Source organism: Aspergillus chevalieri, chromosome 5, assembly GCF_016861735.1.
Source record: "Aspergillus chevalieri M1 DNA, chromosome 5, nearly complete sequence".
NCBI lineage: Eukaryota > Fungi > Ascomycota > Eurotiomycetes > Eurotiales > Aspergillaceae > Aspergillus > Aspergillus chevalieri.
The window spans coordinates 3,298,648-3,317,390 of NC_057366.1; the positions used below are offsets into that span (position 1 = coordinate 3,298,648).

Genomic DNA, 18,743 nt, shown 5'->3' on the forward strand with positions numbered 1-18,743 from the left:
TTGCGAACTGCAGAAAACGAATCCAGGGATTCTCCCCGGTGGTATAAGTAATAACACAAGTCCGAGAAGGAAGAATAAAACTAGGAATGAACACGAACACACGCAACGATTGGGAATCGCTCCCCGATACTCTGTTCTAACAATGCACCCAGGCATGAATAGACACCAAAGGCCCAGGGCTGAACAAGGCGCCATGAATCATCATTATCGTATTGCTGTCACCAACCCCCCATGCCAGTCATAACTGTGTCGTTGACATCATGGAACGTGCGAATGAAGCGAAATTATAGAAGCGCAAGGTGTATCTTAGCAAAACCAAAAATTGAACACGAAAAACAAACAAGACCCGAGCCCTTGCCATGCAATGTCGACGCCATTTCCCTTGGTATCCATGTGAGCATAATTGAAGACATGATGCCAACTCCTAACTCAGAAGATGAAGGAACAAGCGGGGCTAAAAAAAAGAACCGAGATCGAAAATAAAACGAAAAAGAAAGGAATAGGAAAAGAGAATATGAAAAAAAAAATAAAAATAAAAAGTCGTATCAAATACTGACTTCACCGGGGTCATTGTCCATCACCTCATCCCAACCCCGGTCAGAAATATCGTCATGGTTCGTGACCCGAGTACCCAGAGCAATGGCCTCGTTTTCGCCTCGTTCCAAGTAGTCATCGTGAGTGACCTCCTTCAGGATACGTCGAAAGTACGTTTTGAGTGAGCGCAGACCACGCAAATAACCACGGTCAATGTCATAAGGGTGCTGAGGTGGACATCGAGCAGTTGGAGGCAATTCATCTTCGCCAGTCACGCAGTTGGCAAAATCAACAATCTTGAGATGAACGTCCAAGTTGTTATGCCCATCGTCCGAAGCATTACGTTGCAAATCAGGCCGTTTGTTTTCGGATCGATTCTGAGGGCCTTGGGTATGAGAAATCATGTCGGATGGACTCTGTTCTCCATCGTACAGGATCAGAAGGCTACTGGCATACAGACGATAACTTTTCAGTTTGCGAATGATGTTCTCCAGTTTCGAGAGTTTGTCCAGGATGATTGGTATTTTCTTGGCCACACTTGCGTGGCTGATACCATCGTAGAGGAAACGGGTAAGAGCGTCCTGGAATTCACGACCGGACCTGAGATCACGTCCAAAATACTTGTCTTCGAAAGTATAATCCTGTTTCTTGACGTTCCAGGTTTGCATGCCACAAAGTCGCACTCCCAGCTGTTGAGAGGTCGTAGTCTGGCATTTGCGCCGTTGTGACTTCTGCTTCTTCTCATCGGCTTCCATTCCGTACTGACGTGTCCCCATTTTCAGATCCAGCACGCAAGGTTTGTTCATCCCAGCAGTGAGATCCTCAAGCAGCAAGAAGTATTGTACTCTTTCGTCCTTCATGGTTTGTGCTTCCTTCGGATTGGTTGGAAGGTAGAAACGGCCATCTTCTTTCATTTGAGGGGGAAGGGGAGGCTTGGGCGGTGGCTCCGAAATCGCTGGAGGTCCATGATGCACGTTACCACTAAGGAGGGGAACTTCCGGTGCACTCGGGGCGGACGGCTTGGCTGCAGGACGATCTGACGCCATTGGAACATCGCCTTCCATGGCGAAGATTTCATCCTCTTGATCTCCGCCGTAGCCATCATCGTCGAAAAAGACGAGGTCACCGGGCTTGCTGTCCAAGCTGCCTCGCCTTTGCAGACCACTTCCTGAATGTCGTCGCCGCACTTGTCGATGTCTGTTCAGAGAACTGGTACGTGGTTGTCTCTCTTCTCCCCGGATCTGCTCGAGACGGTTCTGAGTCGCATCCAACGCGGTGGAGGCCGACGATGACAGCCCTGGGCCCTCATCAGATTTGGTCGCAATTTCGATCGCATCCGAGCGTTGAGGCTCATTGGGCTCTGGTGCGATATGACGGCTACTCGCAGTGTGGTCCTCCGAAAGATTGGCTCGTCGACGGCCACTGTCCGAGGTGGTTCTGGACATGGTCAGGCGACCTCGGGCATGTCGTCGATGGTGATGAATCGCAGGAGGGCTGAAGACTTCTCGAAGAACCTGCTCCTGCAATTTCCGGTTGACAGTAGTTGCACCCCAACTGATCTTGGGTCGTTTGGGGGTCGATGTCTCGGGAGGCTTCTGCGCTTCGACGCTTGTCTTCAACGATAGAGGACGGCCCCGCAATACATTGCCAGCGGGGAAACGGTGCGAAGAGGAGAGAGTGGTTGCGTCCGCAGTTCGAGGCCTCTGGTGATGGGAGAAGAGATCGACTGGGATGATGTGACGATTATTCTCGAGAATCACTTTCGGTGTGACGCTGGGAGCCTGTTTCTGGCTATGGCTGAAGATCCGCTGCGGCTCAGTCTCAGGGAGCTGCGCATCATTCGCGGCTGCATTCTTGGCAGGTTTCTCATCCTTGGCGGTTTCGTTGTCTGTATGCTCGGCTTGGCCCTCGGGACGCGACTTGGGACGTTTGGAACCCTTGGAAAAGGTGACATTCAGAACCCCAATGTATCTGTAAAAAAACGATTAGTACATCAAAGGCATCAGAAACAGAAAGGCTTACAAACCTTGGAAGAAACATCAACATCTCTGGATGCCTGCGCTCGATGCGTTCGTAGAACTCATTTTCCCTATTGTTCAGTTGCTTGCATACAGCACGCCTGGAGAAACGAAACACCGTGGTATGCCCACCAACTTGATGCCGATAAGGTTTTAGTTCGACGGCACCCACCGGGGCAGCTTTGCCATGTTTACGTCCCTGGCGCAAATACCGGTTCCGTTGAGTAGGGGTTGCGGTGGGCGTTATGTCGGCAGCGGCATCATCTTCCGTGACGCTCGACTCTTCGTGGGTCGACAATCCACTCTCGTCTTCAGAAGCAAGCTCGGATTCACAGGTGGAGTAGTCATGGCTGCGTTCGGAGATGGTAGTCAAAGCTTTGTCATTTATCTCTTCTTCTATAGGGGCTTGTAGATCTTGTAGATCGCCGTGCAAGATTCTACTGTCATTTTTAGAGCGGAGAGAGATATCGACATGATTCACCTCTTGATCACCCGGAAGAACATCATGGCTCTTTCCCGGCAGCAGGATTGGACCAGCGTCAGGTGTTGATACTTCAAAATGCTTGAGACTATCCTGATCGTCCGCATAAGGCTTGTACGGGTCAACCTCGTCCGACACTGTCACGCGCTCATGAGGGAAGTACAAAGCAGACGAGATCTGTTCTTTTTCTTCCTCCTCGTCTTCAAACTGAGAGGACCCACGGCGTTGCGCTCTAAGCGTATCAGGTGAGGCTGCCTCGTCCCCTGAGACCGCCTCCCGTGTGTACTCTCGACCGCCTTCCACGTACTGGGTTGGGATGCTCCTAGAGAATGAGGAGCCCCGTGCACCACCCGGAGTGAGATGAAAGTTTCTGATTTCCTCCAATAAGTTGCGAGGCAACGCTCTGTACTGAATCTTGACCAGATCATCTGTCTGGGCCTGTGGATGGGTGTCGGTCCGCGACGCGGGTTCAATGGTCACTGGTGCATCAGCAACAAAAGACGGATGGGACAGACTCTTGGAGCTCCTTCGCACACCAGCTTTTTCGGACGGCCGTGACCCAGAACCGGGAGGCGCCTCCAACGCGGCCTCGTCCGACATCATCCACGGCTCCTCGGCTTTCCGACCGCGGTCCTGGTTTCTCTTCCGGTCTGGCGAGGTTGTGGTATTCTCCTTGAACAAGCCCAGGTAATGACTAGACTTGCGGCTGCGCACATGCGATGCGGGTTCCGCGTTTGCCAAGTTCGCCTCGATTGAGTGTTCCACCATACCACGCCGGCCCCGACTCGAACTCCGCTTGACCTTGTTGTGCACCTCGTCACGACCATCCCACGCAGAATCCCGCGGATCCCCACGCTCTTCTGGTACCTGAGTCGTGCCCAATAGCCCCGACGATGGAGAGCTGATGGCGGAGGACCGAACGGCAGGACGATCAATCGACCACTGATCGTCTGGAGGCGGGGCGGACTTGGTACCCAACTCATGAGATCGAGATTGCAGAGTTTCAGGGATTGGAATGGACGATGCGAGCTCTGCTACGAGGTCGAGGTTATCGGAATCCTGAGGGCGATCCCCCGTACCAGTGGCGGACAGCAGGGCGGCATGAGTGCTAACGGGTGGCGATAGGAAAGGAGGACGCAGCTGAGAGGAGTGATAAGGACTTCTGTCAACGTCAACTTCCATGTGGGCGGCCTCGCCACGACGAGGACGAAGGGGAAGGACCTTGGAAGTGGCAGTGGGATCAGGAACTGAGACGGGAGAGGGTGCATCTTGTTGTACAAGACTGGGGCTCACAGCAGCCGGGCGAGTCCTGTCGTCATCGCGAGAGGGTAGAGGCGGTAGAGCTTGAGTTTCACTGTCGGAGGGCAAGTAATTGGTCGCAAAGATGCTATCTCGCTCCGATAGCTGCGGACTGCGGGAGCGATGAGGACGAGTAAGTCTCTCCAGCTCGGGAGGGTGCTTCGGGTGTTTCTTTAAAGGAAGAGCGGATGCGGAGGAAGAAGAAGTGGGTAGGGACCATTGATAAGCAGATGGCGATTCAGCACGGGAGGGCGACGGGGCCTGTTCGTCCTGAAGTTGATTGTCCCCCTGTCGGAGCTGCTGGTGGTGGTGGCGACGAGCGAGGCAATCATGATGGGCAGCGGCCGCAGGTGTCACCAGGCGTTGATCAGACACGGTCTTCTTTTCGGCAGGCGGAGGGGTTGACATGGAGAGGACATTGGTTGGGAATTGCAGGACTGGAGAATGAGTGATATTGGAGAAGATAAAAGTGGTGAGTGGTTAGATAGATAGATTAGAAGGATGTAAGTGACAGAGTCAGGTAGGAGAATTGGGGGAGGGGATAAGGGAGACCCAAACAGGAAGGAGGGAATTGGCGTCACCACCGGTTCACCAACCACGTTCCCGGGGCGCGAGTTCTGACAGGCCAGAAAGGGATTGATGCACCAATAATGGGAATTCTTGGAGAAAACTGGGGGAGACAGGGACAGTTATTACTGGATGAGAGCAGTTTTGGCATTAACTAAAGAAAGGAAAGTGAGATACTTGGTGGTAGTACTCTGTAGTGTGGTAGTAGTAGTAGGTAAGGATACTAACAAGGGAGAAGAGAAGAACGACGAAAGGAGAGGATCTGCTCACCGCCTTTGTGGGGCGTAGGGCGGAAGTATTTTTACTCTGAAAAACACTGAGGGAATACAAGTAAATAGAAGCATTCAATATTATCATTGACAATAGTCAGTATACTACTACGTGCTCCGTCCAGACTTGTACTTGTATATCTACTCTAGTAAACTAGCAGAATGGCGATCCGTTTAGTTCCCGGTAAGGGCGATGGTGGCTACCTTGGGTTACCGCTTTGGGTCACCTGACAGCAAACATCAACAATGACGACAATCAATATCAAAGATAGAGATGAGGTGAGGTTATATAGATATTGCCTATTATTCCAGGATATATATGTACAGAGTACAGGGGTGCATGTATCTCTTGTGGGCACATGATGCCTTGTGCATCACCCCAGGACATTCTGCAGCTGGCCGTTATCAAGATACATATTCCAGAACATTGTCATACAAGTACACAGTACCTGACTGGCTCTACCTACAGTGTATACAGAGTACAAACATTTCCAGTACGGAGACCACTTACGAGTCCTCATACAACCACTACTAATGCGGCGCAGTCATTCCACACTCCTCATTGGTGAGCGCTTGATGTGATGTGATCAAAATCGACGGCGCTGTGATGGCGCCGTTCCTCATCTTCCAACAGCAGTTGCCGAACCACCGCCAAATGCTTCTGACTGGACGTCCCCAGTAAAGTCCACATCATTATGCAGATACCAAGAAAGAGAGGTCGACGATACACAGCAAGCCCGAACATGCATGTTACTGTCTCCCGAGGCCGACGCTCTCTCACTCTTACACACCTTGATTTCTGCCTACACTTCTAACAAAACTTGCTCTTCTGATCTTGACTCTATCTCTCTATTTCGATTCATATTCTTGTATTATTCTCTGTATTTTTACTCTCTTGTTCATCCTTTTAACTCACCCTCTGCATTTGTCTCCGCCGGCCATCATCATCTGTGGAGAGTACATACATCCAGGTACATCAAGGTACATGTGCTGTCTGCCAAACTGCATCATACACGCTCTTTTCTCGTCGGTCTGAACCAGCATCGCCTACAGTGTTTACTACAGCCTTGTTTGTCCCTGAATCGTCTGAAACCGAGTCGAACAGCCATTACTTGCTTTGCGACAAACCTCATAACTCATTGGTGAACCAGACACAATGAACCGCCAATTACGCTTAGATACGAACAATGTAAACCGCAGATATTCCTTCCTTCAGACGCCATTGGAGATGCATGCCCCGGGTCACCAACCATCGGCCGCCGCGGATCCAACACAACACCAACAGCGCCTGCAGGAACGACAAGAACAACCCCAGGAACCAGAACAGCCAACTGTGTCCAGACAAGTACCGCAGCAGACACCAAATATAGTAAATGAGAAAACACAATATCTACAAAATGGCCCGGTCGCCTCTCCTTATACTTCCGGCTCTCCTCCGCCGCCGGAACAGCATCCAGCAAACTACGCTCCATATGCCGACGAAATGATTCAACCTCACTCTCAAGCTTCCATACAACCCCAACTCCCGTGTGCGGAAGCAGCGCAGTATATGCAGGATCCTACTCCAAGGTCGCCAGGGCCACTTCCCTTGAAGACGGATCAAACATCGTCAGAACAGAACCCCAGCACCCGTCCTCTAGCTGTCGCACCAGATACAAACCCGCTGCACTCTCCCCAATTTCCACGGTTCCCTCCACCGACGGCGACAAGCACAACCCAAGTAGCAGTTCCAGAGGATGTAGCTGCATATCACCAGCCCGGTCAAGTAAAGCATCCGAACCAAGAGATCAAAGGCGGAACCTGGAGTCATAGCCTGTGCGATTGCTCAAATATCAGTACTTGCTGTCTGGGAATCTTTTGCCCTTGTATCCTATATGGGAAGACACAGTACCGACTCACTCTGAAGTCGCGAAAAGAAGATCCGACAAATCTGTTAGGGTATAGCGCGTGCAATGGATCTTGTACAGCAATGGCTCTGTTGTGTGGTTGTCAATGTGAGCTTCATTTCTCTTTTTATAATAATTTAGCTAACCATGCTAGGGCTTCTGGCAACTATCCAACATAAGCGGACTCGAAAAGCATACGGCATCAAAGGCGATATTGGGTCTGACTGCGTGCGCGCTACCTGCTGTACCTGTTGCACCCTAATCCAGGACGAGACAGAAATCAAGAAACGAGAAGAGAATCGCGCCAAAATAGCAGCAGCGCAAGGGGCGACGCTGCTATCACCCTACACTGCCCCGACACCGATGTCCTATCCTCCACCCCCGAGATGATCAACGGCAGTCAAGCGTCGGAGCACTTCTTCATCCCTCCCTTAAATTCCTTCACACCTCGCATGGCAGGGGATACATTGTCTTCAACGCCTTTGCCCATTACTGTACGACAAATTCTTTCGATATTCACGGTTTGACCATTTCTTCCTTGCCTGTTGTATATACCATTGCAGGGATAACGTGTATTTTGTATATCATGCCACGATAGGAGATACAATACCCAATTTAATATTATTGCAGCTGTCATTGTATGTTTAACTCAATCCCCATAAGAAAAGGCTCAAAATTCCCGGGTGGCATAAGTATGGAGGACTCTGAGTGATACAGTGACCGAATCTCGACCGCCGACCGCCCAGGTGGCGGATCAACGGCGGCCGGCGAAAACGAATGAACGCCTTTCTTGGGCTCTGATCCTCCGCTCCCCCTTAACTGTTGCACTAACCTCCATCGCTCGCTATACATTCTGTCTATTACCTTCATTATCTCTTACTGTCTATCTAAATCTATCTAGCTCCCTCCGATTATTACATCACGATTCTGCCCCCGAGTTGACTCGCACCGCCGCGATACTCCTCTCCTTTCCCCATCGAGTCTCAATCATGCCTACATAAGGGAAAGAACAGCTTACCTGCGAAGGATATCGAGACTGTATGCTTGCTTATGCTTTTCAAAAAGGGGATTATCTCCGATGGTTACAGACCATACATGAGCGGCCTGCAACGTCAACGACAACGACGACGGCGACGACGACGAAGACGAGGACGAGGACGACCGTGAATCCTTCTTGAGTAACCGACCATGGGGGACGCCGCTGGTCTGACTCCCCGCCAGATCTGGGCTCAACCAACATCCACGACCACCACGAGTTATCACCCCGGTTGTACGCCGTTTCTCTTGCCACAGCATGGCTATATTCATTTGAACCGGACTGCCACTCTCACCTTGACGCAGAATGCGGTTTTTGAGCCTCTATGCACGGGTGAGCCGTCGAATGTTACCAATCCCTCTGCCGTGCTGGATACCCGCGACCCCTTTTACTCCTCCGTTACGCCGCAGTTATATGCAATCGGTTGCGCCACTGTTGTCAGCTATCTTCTCGTTATTATCCTTCTGATTACTCCGCGTACATATTACATCGGTGGCCCCAGCGGTGGCGCAAATTTCTTGAGTCGACATGGTATGATTGGGGGGTCCTATAGTGGTGGTTCCTCGACTGTGGGAGTTGGTGGCCGACCATGGCTTCAAAAAGTTGCTGCAATATTGGTTGCCATCTCATTGACCATCGCGAGTGCGGATTCGTTCAAGGTCGCTGAGAGGCAGTATGTATATGGATACTCGGATGCTGAAGCACTAACTGCAGAGGTTATTGATGGGAACGAAATTCGAATAGTTCGCGTCATATCCAGCACTTTTCTCTGGCTTGCTCAGGTTCAAACGTTGATCCGATTATTCCCGCGACACAAGGAAAAGGTCATGATCAAATGGGCTGGTTTTGCACTAATCGTGTTGGATACAACGTTCAGCATACTCGAGAACTTCCTCGTGAAAACCAACACCACGCGACCACGATTATATGACGATGCGATTCCTGCGCTCAGTTACCTATTTGAACTTTCCTTGAACTTACTCTATGCCGCATGGGTTATCTTTTATTCCTTGTCGAAACACCGATTCGCGTTCTTCCACCCGAAGATGAAGAATATCTGCCTGGTAGCACTTCTATCGCTCTGTGCGGTGTTGATTCCAGTTGTGTTTTTCGTGTTGGATATTGCAAAGCCTGACGTGGCTGGCTGGGGTAGTTACATCCGATGGGTTGGATCTGCCGCAGCGAGTGTCGTGGTCTGGGAATGGGTGGAACGGATCGAGGCTTTGGAGCGCGACGAAAGAAAGGATGGAATTCTCGGAAGGGAGATCTTCGATGGTGATGAAATGTTGGAAATTACGCCGTCAGAAGAAGTCGATTGGCCGCGCCAAACCTATACTGGAAATGATCGAGGCGGCGGTACAGGCGCATCGTCAGGCTGGGGAGGCATGATGGGCTTAGCACATCATCCCTTGCGAACTCGAAATAACGGACCACGAAGACAGCCTGGCCCACAGAGTCAAACATACGCCCTCTTTGCCGAGTCACGGCGCCGGCGAGCAGCCCGGCCCACTCCACCGCCGGTAGCGGTTACGCCTGTCAGCCGAGCAGATACCAACAGTGCGGCAAGCACGGTGTATAACGTCCGCTACCACCCTGTATCGAGTCCCACCCCGCCGGTTGTGATGCCTTATATGGAAGAGGAGGAGGAAACGGATGGACCCAAGGAGCAGGATATCAGACAGCGTAATGATCATTCCGACGAAGCTCTCACGGCACAACAGCATCAAACCGTCCACACAGATCCACGATGGCGGAGTCTACTGAATCAATTCAAACGAAGACGTGCATCTCCGCCAAGGGAAGTCGCCTCCGCACAGGCAGAGCATCCCGAGGAGAAAGAGTCGGATTCCTCCGAGGACGAAGGGAACGAACAGCAACCCAGTGCGCCGCGCAGAGACAATCATTTCTTCCCTTTTCACCGGAAAAGACATCCTGCAAGCGGACGACAAGCTGCCGATGCATCCTTGCCGATCACCGTCATTCCTGCCCGCAATCAGGGACAAAGCAACTGGTCGCCGCAGTTGTTCAATGACTCAAGTCTTCTTGAGCAGGGCCGCCATCCAGTTTCCGGTCATTCTAATTTACCTGTTAGGGTCATTCCATCGCAGATGGGAATCGCTCCGCCATGGTCGGCCGACGGTAATGCCAACCATTATGAACTGCGCTATGACCCCGAAGCGGCGGCTCTTGTCGGGTCCGATGACCATCTTCCAGGCCATATTTCTACGAATCACACGCACGATGCGTCTCAAGCTTCTGAAGGGGCGGGTTCTGATGGGACGGTCTACCAACCTACACCACAGCGGCCGGGTCAGGAACGCGGGCAATCTTTTGGCCATTTCGGCACAGGACAATAACGCGACAAGTGAGGATATTTCCAGCTATCGTCATGATTAATTGAATATATCGGGTTTTGGGAGGAACGGTTTTTCTTATATTCTTGGAGTATTGGGATTTGGCAGCTATATTCAAGTGATACCCAGTGACTGGCGCTTTCTTTAAGGATTATTTATGTGGTATATATGGGATCTTATCTTCTCGCCTTGTCGATGTCTTTCTATACTATAATTTTGTTAACGACTTTTGCCAACTACATACATTTTTGTTATATCTTGAACTGGGATTTTGAGATCTATATAAGGCGGTGTGCAGCTTAACAGATGGCCAGAGAACCGGATGCTGCATTTTTTCTAGACATACAAGAGACATCCTCTGAATATAAACAACTTTTCCCTTAACAATGCCTTTTGCGTAATAGTCTTTTGTTACTGTGCCCTATCAGGGACGAATACGAACATCGAATCCTGCGCGATCCTCAAGGCGGAAGTTTTTCTTCCGTCAAATCAAGACCTCCGAAGCTCCAAGCTCTCTTTTTCGTCACTTTGCCTACCAACACCCTCCACCCTGACATGATACTGCGATCCCATTAATCGATGCCTCATTCTTTTCCTGCTGGTCGTCTGTTCTCCCCGGTCCATGCTGTGACATCATTGCTCGTGGACGTCGCACCATGGCGGCTGTCAATCGAAACATGTTCGAAGCCACCGTCACGGCGGACATGCCGGGAGATGCATCGTTGATGGTGTTGCCGTTGAACTTGATCGACAAGATTATTTCCTATGTGCGTGCCTCAAACATTCGACTGGATTGCCTTTGACTAACAGTTCTCTTGTCTAGGTCGACGACATCGCAGACCTCGCCCGACTATGCAGGACCTGCCGGGTTCTTAACTACATGTCCCTCCCGCTCCTCTACAGAAACCTCACTCTAACCTCCTACGATAAAATCCGGTATCGCGGCGAAGAACCCGAAGGCGTGGGCAGCGCAAGCCCCTTCTCCATGGGCCTTAATGCCGTCATCACACGGCCATATGCGAAACTCGTGCGATCGCTGACCCTCCGCGGCGAATGGCGCGAACACGAACTCGAGGAACACGCGCGAGTCGGACGGGTCCCAGATTCCTCGATGATGTTGAACATCGCTGTCCGCGCGGCCGTGGACCGCATGCCGGATCTGGAGAGCTTTAGCTGGGAGCTTAATACGAAGATGTTGGAGACGGTTTATCTGGGACTTGCGCAGTTGCCGAGATTGACGTCGCTGAATGTGCGGTTTCCGAGTAGTCGGCATCCGAGACCGACGATTGTTATTCCGCCGATGCCGCATTTGCGGAGGTTGAAGTTGACGGATATTGATCCGTTGTGCTATCCGGATGATATTTCGACGCTGTTGTGGAAGTGTAAGAAGTTGAAGGAGTTGAATATGCATTGGTCGTCGCGGATGCGCAATGCGCAGGAGCCGAGTGTTATGCTGCATGATTACTTTCGCAAATGTATTTCGGCGAGGGAGCCGTTGGCTGTGCGGAAGATTGCGCTACAAAATTTGTATGCGCTGCACAGTGAGGAGTTTAATATCGCGTTCGATCCTAATACGGTGGAGGACGTTACGGTCTTGAACAATACTGGGTCTGATGGTCCGAGTTTCATGAATACGTTTGTGGACAGGAGCTGGCCGACGAATCCGCCCAATAGTCGCCTGCAGATCAAGTGCATGAGACAGGATGCGCTGTCCAAGAGACATGCTGAATTCCTGGCGAATTTCACTGGACTAGAGAGGCTCTATTTCGTCAATTCGCCCCGCGATGCCAATGATGTGACCTCCCCTAGAGTTCCAAGTTCATCCTCGCCGCGGCCGTCTTCAGACTACGCCTATCCTCATTCGAACTCCCCTACCGTCTCATCACCAAACCCTAGCAACCTCCAACTCAACATCAGAGATAACTACTTAAATGCCATCGTGACAAATCACGCCTCCACACTACGCCACCTCCTACTCCCATCCCGATGGCCTCTCTCCGCATCTACCCTCGCCCGCCTTGTCCACGCGAGCCCAAATCTAGAACAATTCGCTTTTGCAACGGAGTTGAGCAGTATGGAGACGTTAGGTCTTATTCTTCCATTCCTCCGGAAACTCAGCGCATTACGCCTTCTCATTCCCACGGAGAATATCACCTCGCCGCCTAATGGAACGCCGGGGACAGGGACCGCACCGCGGACTACAAACAATGCGAACAGATTCGCGTCTGCGCGAACGCTGCAAGATCTTGTCGAATTGGACGATAAGATCCTCGTCGAGAAGATGAGCGTGCCGCTGGCTGATAAGAGTATCTTCAGTAATCTAAAGGTACTAGGAGTGGGCTGGAAAGCATGGGAATTGCGGGAGTTCTACATCGCAGAAGACCACCAGCCGCCGTCGCAACAACGGCCGCATACTGAAGAATCTCCAAACCACTACGCCTCCACACCAACCCTCCAAACACCCACATTCGAAAACGGCACTCCAAACCAAGATCTAGGCATGAACACCACCTCCCCTCACTCACACCTCCTTCCTACCACAGCACATCCTCAATCCGGCCATCCAAATTCCCGTCAACAATCCACCACCTCAATCCTCGGCAAACGTCCCCGAGATGACGACCACCAATCTCCCCTCACAACCTCGCCCACAAAAACCCGGCACCACCAACCGCTCCCACACGAGAACTTTCTCGCGGAATTAGATGATAATATTTGTCTGCCGCTGCAGACGAATCCTGATGCGCAGCGTTGGAGACGGCGGTTACGGCGTGTTGGGTGGGAGGTGCTCAAGGACTGGGAGATTTGGGGGTTGGATAAGCAGGAGTTATGATGGGTGTGATTGCAAATTGTTTATACAGTAATGTACATATAAATCTCATCTTTGGATTTTTATTTTTTATTTTTTTTTTGATGTGAAAAAGGAGTGTCATGGTGTTGTGTTGGGAAATATATTCGGGGTATTCAAGACATGTAACGTATTTATTTTTCTCTTCCACTAATATCCTCGGTTGCTTTTGAAATCGACATAGTTACAAATTCATAAATTCTTGCTACTTACTATATATAACTATCTCTCCAACATCATGCAGTGCGAACAGACAGGTACTCGAACAAACGACAACCCCAAACCCATACAACTAAGAAACTCCACATAGAAACCACCCCAAATACGGAGTAACTCGGGGTCGTGGCCTTTTAAAGTACATTTTCGTGGCATTTCCGTTCCGGCGTCGCCACTTTAAAGCGACCACTGGTAAATTAGTAAAGCGCAAATATACTCACCAGCAACATTTACACCTGATTTATCTATAGTTTCATATTGGGAAGCGCTTCCATCATGGCTTTGAATACCAGACAAATAGCTATTTAAACACCCAAAAGACCGATTTCAATGTACATTCCATTCTTCCTTTCAAAAGCAGTTTCTAAAGTTCTTCCTTTTTTTTTTTTTTTTTTGGCTCAATCAAAACGACAAATCACGAAACCCAGAAACTGTATCAATGCGATATCAAAACCAGACATCAGACCAATAGGTTGCCTGGATTTTGGAACCAGCTTGTTCGGTGACACCTTAAGAAAGTAGAGAGAGACTCCGCAGAATCCACAAGAATTTCAGAACAGGATGGGTGTGGCCTAGGCTGAATCTCAGCTCAGACTACCCTCCCAGCTACCCTTCTCCTGTCCTAACTGCCTCCTCCAATGCTTCCAGTCCCCATTCATCATCTCTTCGGGCCCTTTCCGCCGTTCGCTGTAGGTGTGCTCGGGGTAGAGCTATGCTGGTACTAGCTAGGAATCGCAGCAGCGCTCTGGTAGCTCTAGGCTCACCTAAAAGTCGTTCTTGTGGTAATCGCTATATACATCGTCGTCTTTCTATGCATATCCTGGTATGTTATTCCGCATGTTGTATATCCCGTGCTGCTGGTTTTCGTGCTGCTATTCCCATGACCACGAAGATCCATTGGCTTGTTGGATACTATCTCGTTTCCTTCCCTACTTCTGCAAGCGCGTAACCTCGGCTGCGCTATGCTGCCGGTTGCCTCAAGTCCGTTGTTGTGACTGGGTATGTGGTTGGTAGAGTCTGAAACTGGCCTAGGAGGCCTGTCTCAAACATGAATCGCACTGCTTTTGGCACCAAGTCTGGCCGCGTTAGGTAGGCCCGGTAATCCAGCTCCCGCCTTGACCCCTGCGTAAGATGGCGCATCCGGGGGCCTGCCTGGTTTGTACAGTGGAGGAGAACATGGCGTATATCTTGACGACCACGTCCACAAGAGCATTCAGTCGATTCCATAGCATTAAAGGTACCAAGATAACTAGCCAGCGCAATCGTCCCAGTTTGCGTTTGAATGCGGACTGATGTGGCGGCTCTCTGTAGGCCTTGGTATAGTTGCATTGGTGCTTTTGAGGCTTCTTTCCATAAACGACGGAGGGAATTCCCGTGGGTGGAGGCGGCCCATTCAGACTTCCATGCGCTTGCTGCTTCTATGCGGAGGGCTCTTCGAGTGCTAGCCATGGGAGTGAGCTCCTCCGCACCGTTGGGTATTAGGGAATTAGCAGCTTCTTTTGCAAGACCGTCAGCACACTCATTGCCATAGATGCCTTCATGACCTGGGAGCCAATACAGCTGTATATCCCAGCCGCGTTCCTGTAGTTGAGATGCAGTGCATGTAATCTCACTCAGGATATATTGTCCAGAAGACCTTCCTGGAGCTGAGCACGCTTATATCGCCGCCTGGTTGTCTGTAAAGATGATTGCATGTAGGTCTGATGGGAAAGTTGTGATGCCAGCCCACCCGTGTTGTGTATTTGACTGAGTGCCATCTCTATGCCTCGTAATTCCGCTGCATATACAGTGTGGGTAGCTGGGGAGCCAATGTGAACTGCCTGGTGCCCCAGAGGTCAAACTACCGCTGCTCCAACTCCCTGTTCTGTCAAACTGCCATCTGTGTATGTGACAATGTCGGCGCCGCTGTGTAGGGCATTCTGATGAGCTGCTAGGGCTACTTCCCGAGTTTCCCACATAGGACTCCAGACCTGACCACCATGGTGGGGTCACATGTGGGTGTATAACCTCCAGCCTGTTCTGGAAGTTCACAATTCGCCGTCCCCATCGTTCTAGTGGGTGATGTCAGAGGATCATGGTCTGGGCTGATGACCCATTGCATGTGTCGCTCCTGTGCATTCCTTGGTGCTGGTCGTTGGCCAGAGTGGCGTATCTCAATGAGAGTGGCCATAAGGGGTGAAGTGATTATGCGGAGGTATGATTCTTTGGCTACACACTCTAATGCAATCGTTGGGGGAGGGATGTTGAGACATATTTTTAGAGCAGCTCGGGAGGTTGTTCTGAAAGCACCAGCTATCCTGTAGAGGGCCTTGTGCTGGATAGATTCTAAGGCTTTCCTATCAGCATTTTCTGCCGCCTTGAAGCCCCATCCAGCCTGTACAAACCATGTGGAACTGGCAGATGTGATCTGTGGCCACAATACTGCTGTGTACATTTGGCGGAGATGGGATAGGGTGATTCCCCATGTTGATCCTGCTATGGAGCAAAGTGCTGCTATCATTTCATTTGCTTTAACTCGGCAGTGTTCAATTTGTCTCATGCCAGTGAGATGCTGGTCTATGTGGACGCCAAGGTAGCGGAGGGTAGGCACTGCCTTAACCTCCACCCCTTCACTTTGACTAATGCATCAGTTGAGCCCATTAGTCTAGGGACACCTCTGACCTTCTGCCACAGATATATCAGACCATATTTTGCTGGGGCAAACTTGGAGGCATGTTGTGTTTCCCATTGTTCTGCTATTTTGTGTATTTGCTCAAGACGTCGGCAGTTAGCCACAGCAGCCCGGCTCCAGACAAGTACGCATATGTCATCAATGTAGCCAGTGACCATAGCTTTTCCAGGATAAGCCTCATGTATTTGGTCGATTAGGTCTGCATTGTAGAACAGGTAGAGTATTGGAGAGAGAGGTGAGCTTTGGGGTATGCCTGTATCTGTGGCAAACCGGCCCGTTGCGCCCTCCATCAGTACAATATCTGTGATGTGGTGGCGTAGGAAGCTTGCTATCCAGTTGACGGCATTGATTAGAGCCCTTCGTTTCTGGAGGTTATGGATCAAGCGTTTATGTGCAGCATTGTAAAATGCACCGCTAACATCCAGGGTGAGTAGTGTGGCTACCAATGCGCCAGTATGCCAGGATGCATGGACTTGTTCCAGCAGGAGATGAATAGCATGTTCTCATGATCTTCCTCTGCGGCCACCAAGATGGGTCCGTGGTAGGAGGCTGTATGCTTCAACCATATAGCTTATGCGGGTTGCAATAACTGCTTCTAACGCTTTTCCGATTGTGCTAAGCAGTGCTATTGGTCTGTATGCCTTTGGGTCCGCATAGTTAGGTTTGCCAGGCTTCCGCAATACCACTGTAGTTGACTTTCAGAAGTGCTCTGGGCAGTATCCCAACTGCAAGCAAGCATTGAACAGGTTAGTGAGATGGCCTATGAAGACTGGGATGGCTAGGGCACGCTGTAATGTCAGGTTTGGTAGACCATCGGGACCTGGGGCCTTGTTTGGTGCAGCCTGCCGGACTGCCTGAAAGACCTCTTTCTCTGTAATAGCAGGCATCTGTAGTGGTTCTGGGTATTCATAATTGGCGATGTCTGAGAGATCCGCTTCAGGGGGAGGGGAAAATAGAGTCTCCTGTAGTGCCTGTGCTTTCCTTTTTGGAGTGTCGTATGTTTGGTTCCCTGCAATAGAGTTGGTGTGTAGGTTGGTTGGACACCTCCACGGCGGCGTGCCCAACGAGCCAGTTTCCAGAAACCCTCCATTGCCTTTGGAAAGGTGTCCCAATCAGCTTCCCGCCACTGCATCTTTAGCCTCTCTGGAGACTTCTGCACAGATATATCTAATTCTGTGAGAATTGGTATGTGGTCTGCTGCGTGCATCCAGTCCCGTTGGTCTTGACAGCGAACCAGAAGATCTGTCACTTCAGCGGTAGCTCATGCCAGGTCGATTGTAATCTGGTGGCAACCTCTGCCTGTGTGCTTCTCGTATGTGATTGTGCCTGGTGGTGTAAGTAGTTCTAAGCTGTGGTCCTCGGCTACCCTGATTAGATCATCTGCTTCCTCATGGCGGTGGCTGTATTCAGGCCGGTTCCACATTGGATGATGCAGGTTAAAATCGCCCACTACCACATGTTGCTGGCCAGGTTTTTCAGCCAGTGCATTGTGCAATGTGTTAATGACGCTGGGTTGGCCTGTCACAAGACTGGGATTGTATGCATTATGGATGTGTATAGGGCCTATCCTTGTGCGTATTGTCAATGTGCTCAAGTGCTTAGTATGATGCTGTATCTCCCACTTTGTTGGATCCAATGCCTTGCTGTCAAAGAAGCACACCCGTAGCATATTAGCCACATTAGTGTCCTCGCTAGTAGGCTTAATCAGGAGGTGAAAGCGGTTTCCAAGCATTTGTGAATATGTGGTCACTTGGTCTGTGTATCTGTTGATATAGGGCTCCTGGATAGCCAGGATCTCTTAAGTCGCGCACCTCTTTCTCACCAAAGAGGTGTATCATCACTTTCTCACGTGATTTCCAGCAGTTGGCCTGCAGGATTCGAATTTGTTCAAGATCCATTATTGATCACAGTTCTTCCTCCATTGGGTCTTCATTGGAGTGATACTGGCTTTGCTCATTACCAGACTCTTGGCCATGTTGCTGGGTATAGCTTTTGCGTCGGTTTCGAATCTGTACACCTCATGGGGGCCAATCCACCAACTCTGATCCGGAAACACCTCATTATCTCAAGCAAGTAAAAAAAAGAAAGAATTCACTGTCAAAAAGCTATTGAGACAGCACAGCAAAGACCCTCATATTCCTGCAAAGACCGCAATAGATCAAGTTTTCCCCAGTTGTCATAAATAGCCATGAATAGTGTTGCAATTCTGGCAAAGGAAACCATGACTTGTGGGCTGCAAATGAGAAACGCAGCAGAAAAGAAAGCGCTTTGATAGACAGATAGCATATACAGGAGGCCTTTCTATCCAGGAAGCTCATGGTATCATACAAAGTGAGAATGACGCCCAAGAAGCCTCTACTACTGTGCCTGGAGGACCTGCTTCAGCAGCAAACCAACCACCTGTACGGGCACCACCACGGTGCAGTGATGTCATATTATTGGATATAAAAGACTGCAATTTCCTAATTGCAATAGAGCTTAGAATTTTATAACAAATGCATTTTTTGCTGTGTTATTGACTTCAACACTTCGACCACGTCGGGAGATGGCCCGCTCGGTTGTGG

General features: G+C 50.4%; 4 protein-coding genes across 4 annotated transcripts; 3 read left to right on the forward strand and 1 right to left on the reverse strand.

The window, feature by feature from the left end:
* Nucleotides 1–545: 545 nt before the first annotated feature.
* ACHE_51154A (inositol polyphosphate kinase KCS1) lies at nucleotides 546–5,050 on the reverse strand (the record flags this gene model as incomplete). The annotated part of the gene is made up of 3 exons (XM_043280949.1): nucleotides 546–2,505; nucleotides 2,561–4,769; nucleotides 5,029–5,050. 3 exons carry the CDS (start codon nucleotides 5,048–5,050, stop codon nucleotides 546–548), a joined length of 4,191 nt encoding a protein of 1,396 aa, XP_043138478.1.
* Nucleotides 5,051–6,324: 1,274 nt separating this feature from the next.
* Nucleotides 6,325–7,444, forward strand: ACHE_51155S (DUF614 domain protein; the record flags this gene model as incomplete). Its single annotated transcript, XM_043280950.1, has 2 exons — nucleotides 6,325–7,162; nucleotides 7,209–7,444. 2 exons carry the CDS (start codon nucleotides 6,325–6,327, stop codon nucleotides 7,442–7,444), a joined length of 1,074 nt encoding a protein of 357 aa, XP_043138479.1.
* Nucleotides 7,445–8,242: 798 nt separating this feature from the next.
* RIM21 (PalH/RIM21 family protein) lies at nucleotides 8,243–10,447 on the forward strand (the record flags this gene model as incomplete). The annotated part of the gene is made up of 1 exon (XM_043280951.1): nucleotides 8,243–10,447. One exon carries the CDS (start codon nucleotides 8,243–8,245, stop codon nucleotides 10,445–10,447), a length of 2,205 nt encoding a protein of 734 aa, XP_043138480.1.
* A 653-nt stretch (nucleotides 10,448–11,100) lies between these two features.
* ACHE_51157S (uncharacterized protein) lies at nucleotides 11,101–13,277 on the forward strand (the record flags this gene model as incomplete). The annotated part of the gene is made up of 2 exons (XM_043280953.1): nucleotides 11,101–11,211; nucleotides 11,268–13,277. 2 exons carry the CDS (start codon nucleotides 11,101–11,103, stop codon nucleotides 13,275–13,277), a joined length of 2,121 nt encoding a protein of 706 aa, XP_043138481.1.
* Between the last annotated feature and the right edge of the window lie 5,466 nt (nucleotides 13,278–18,743).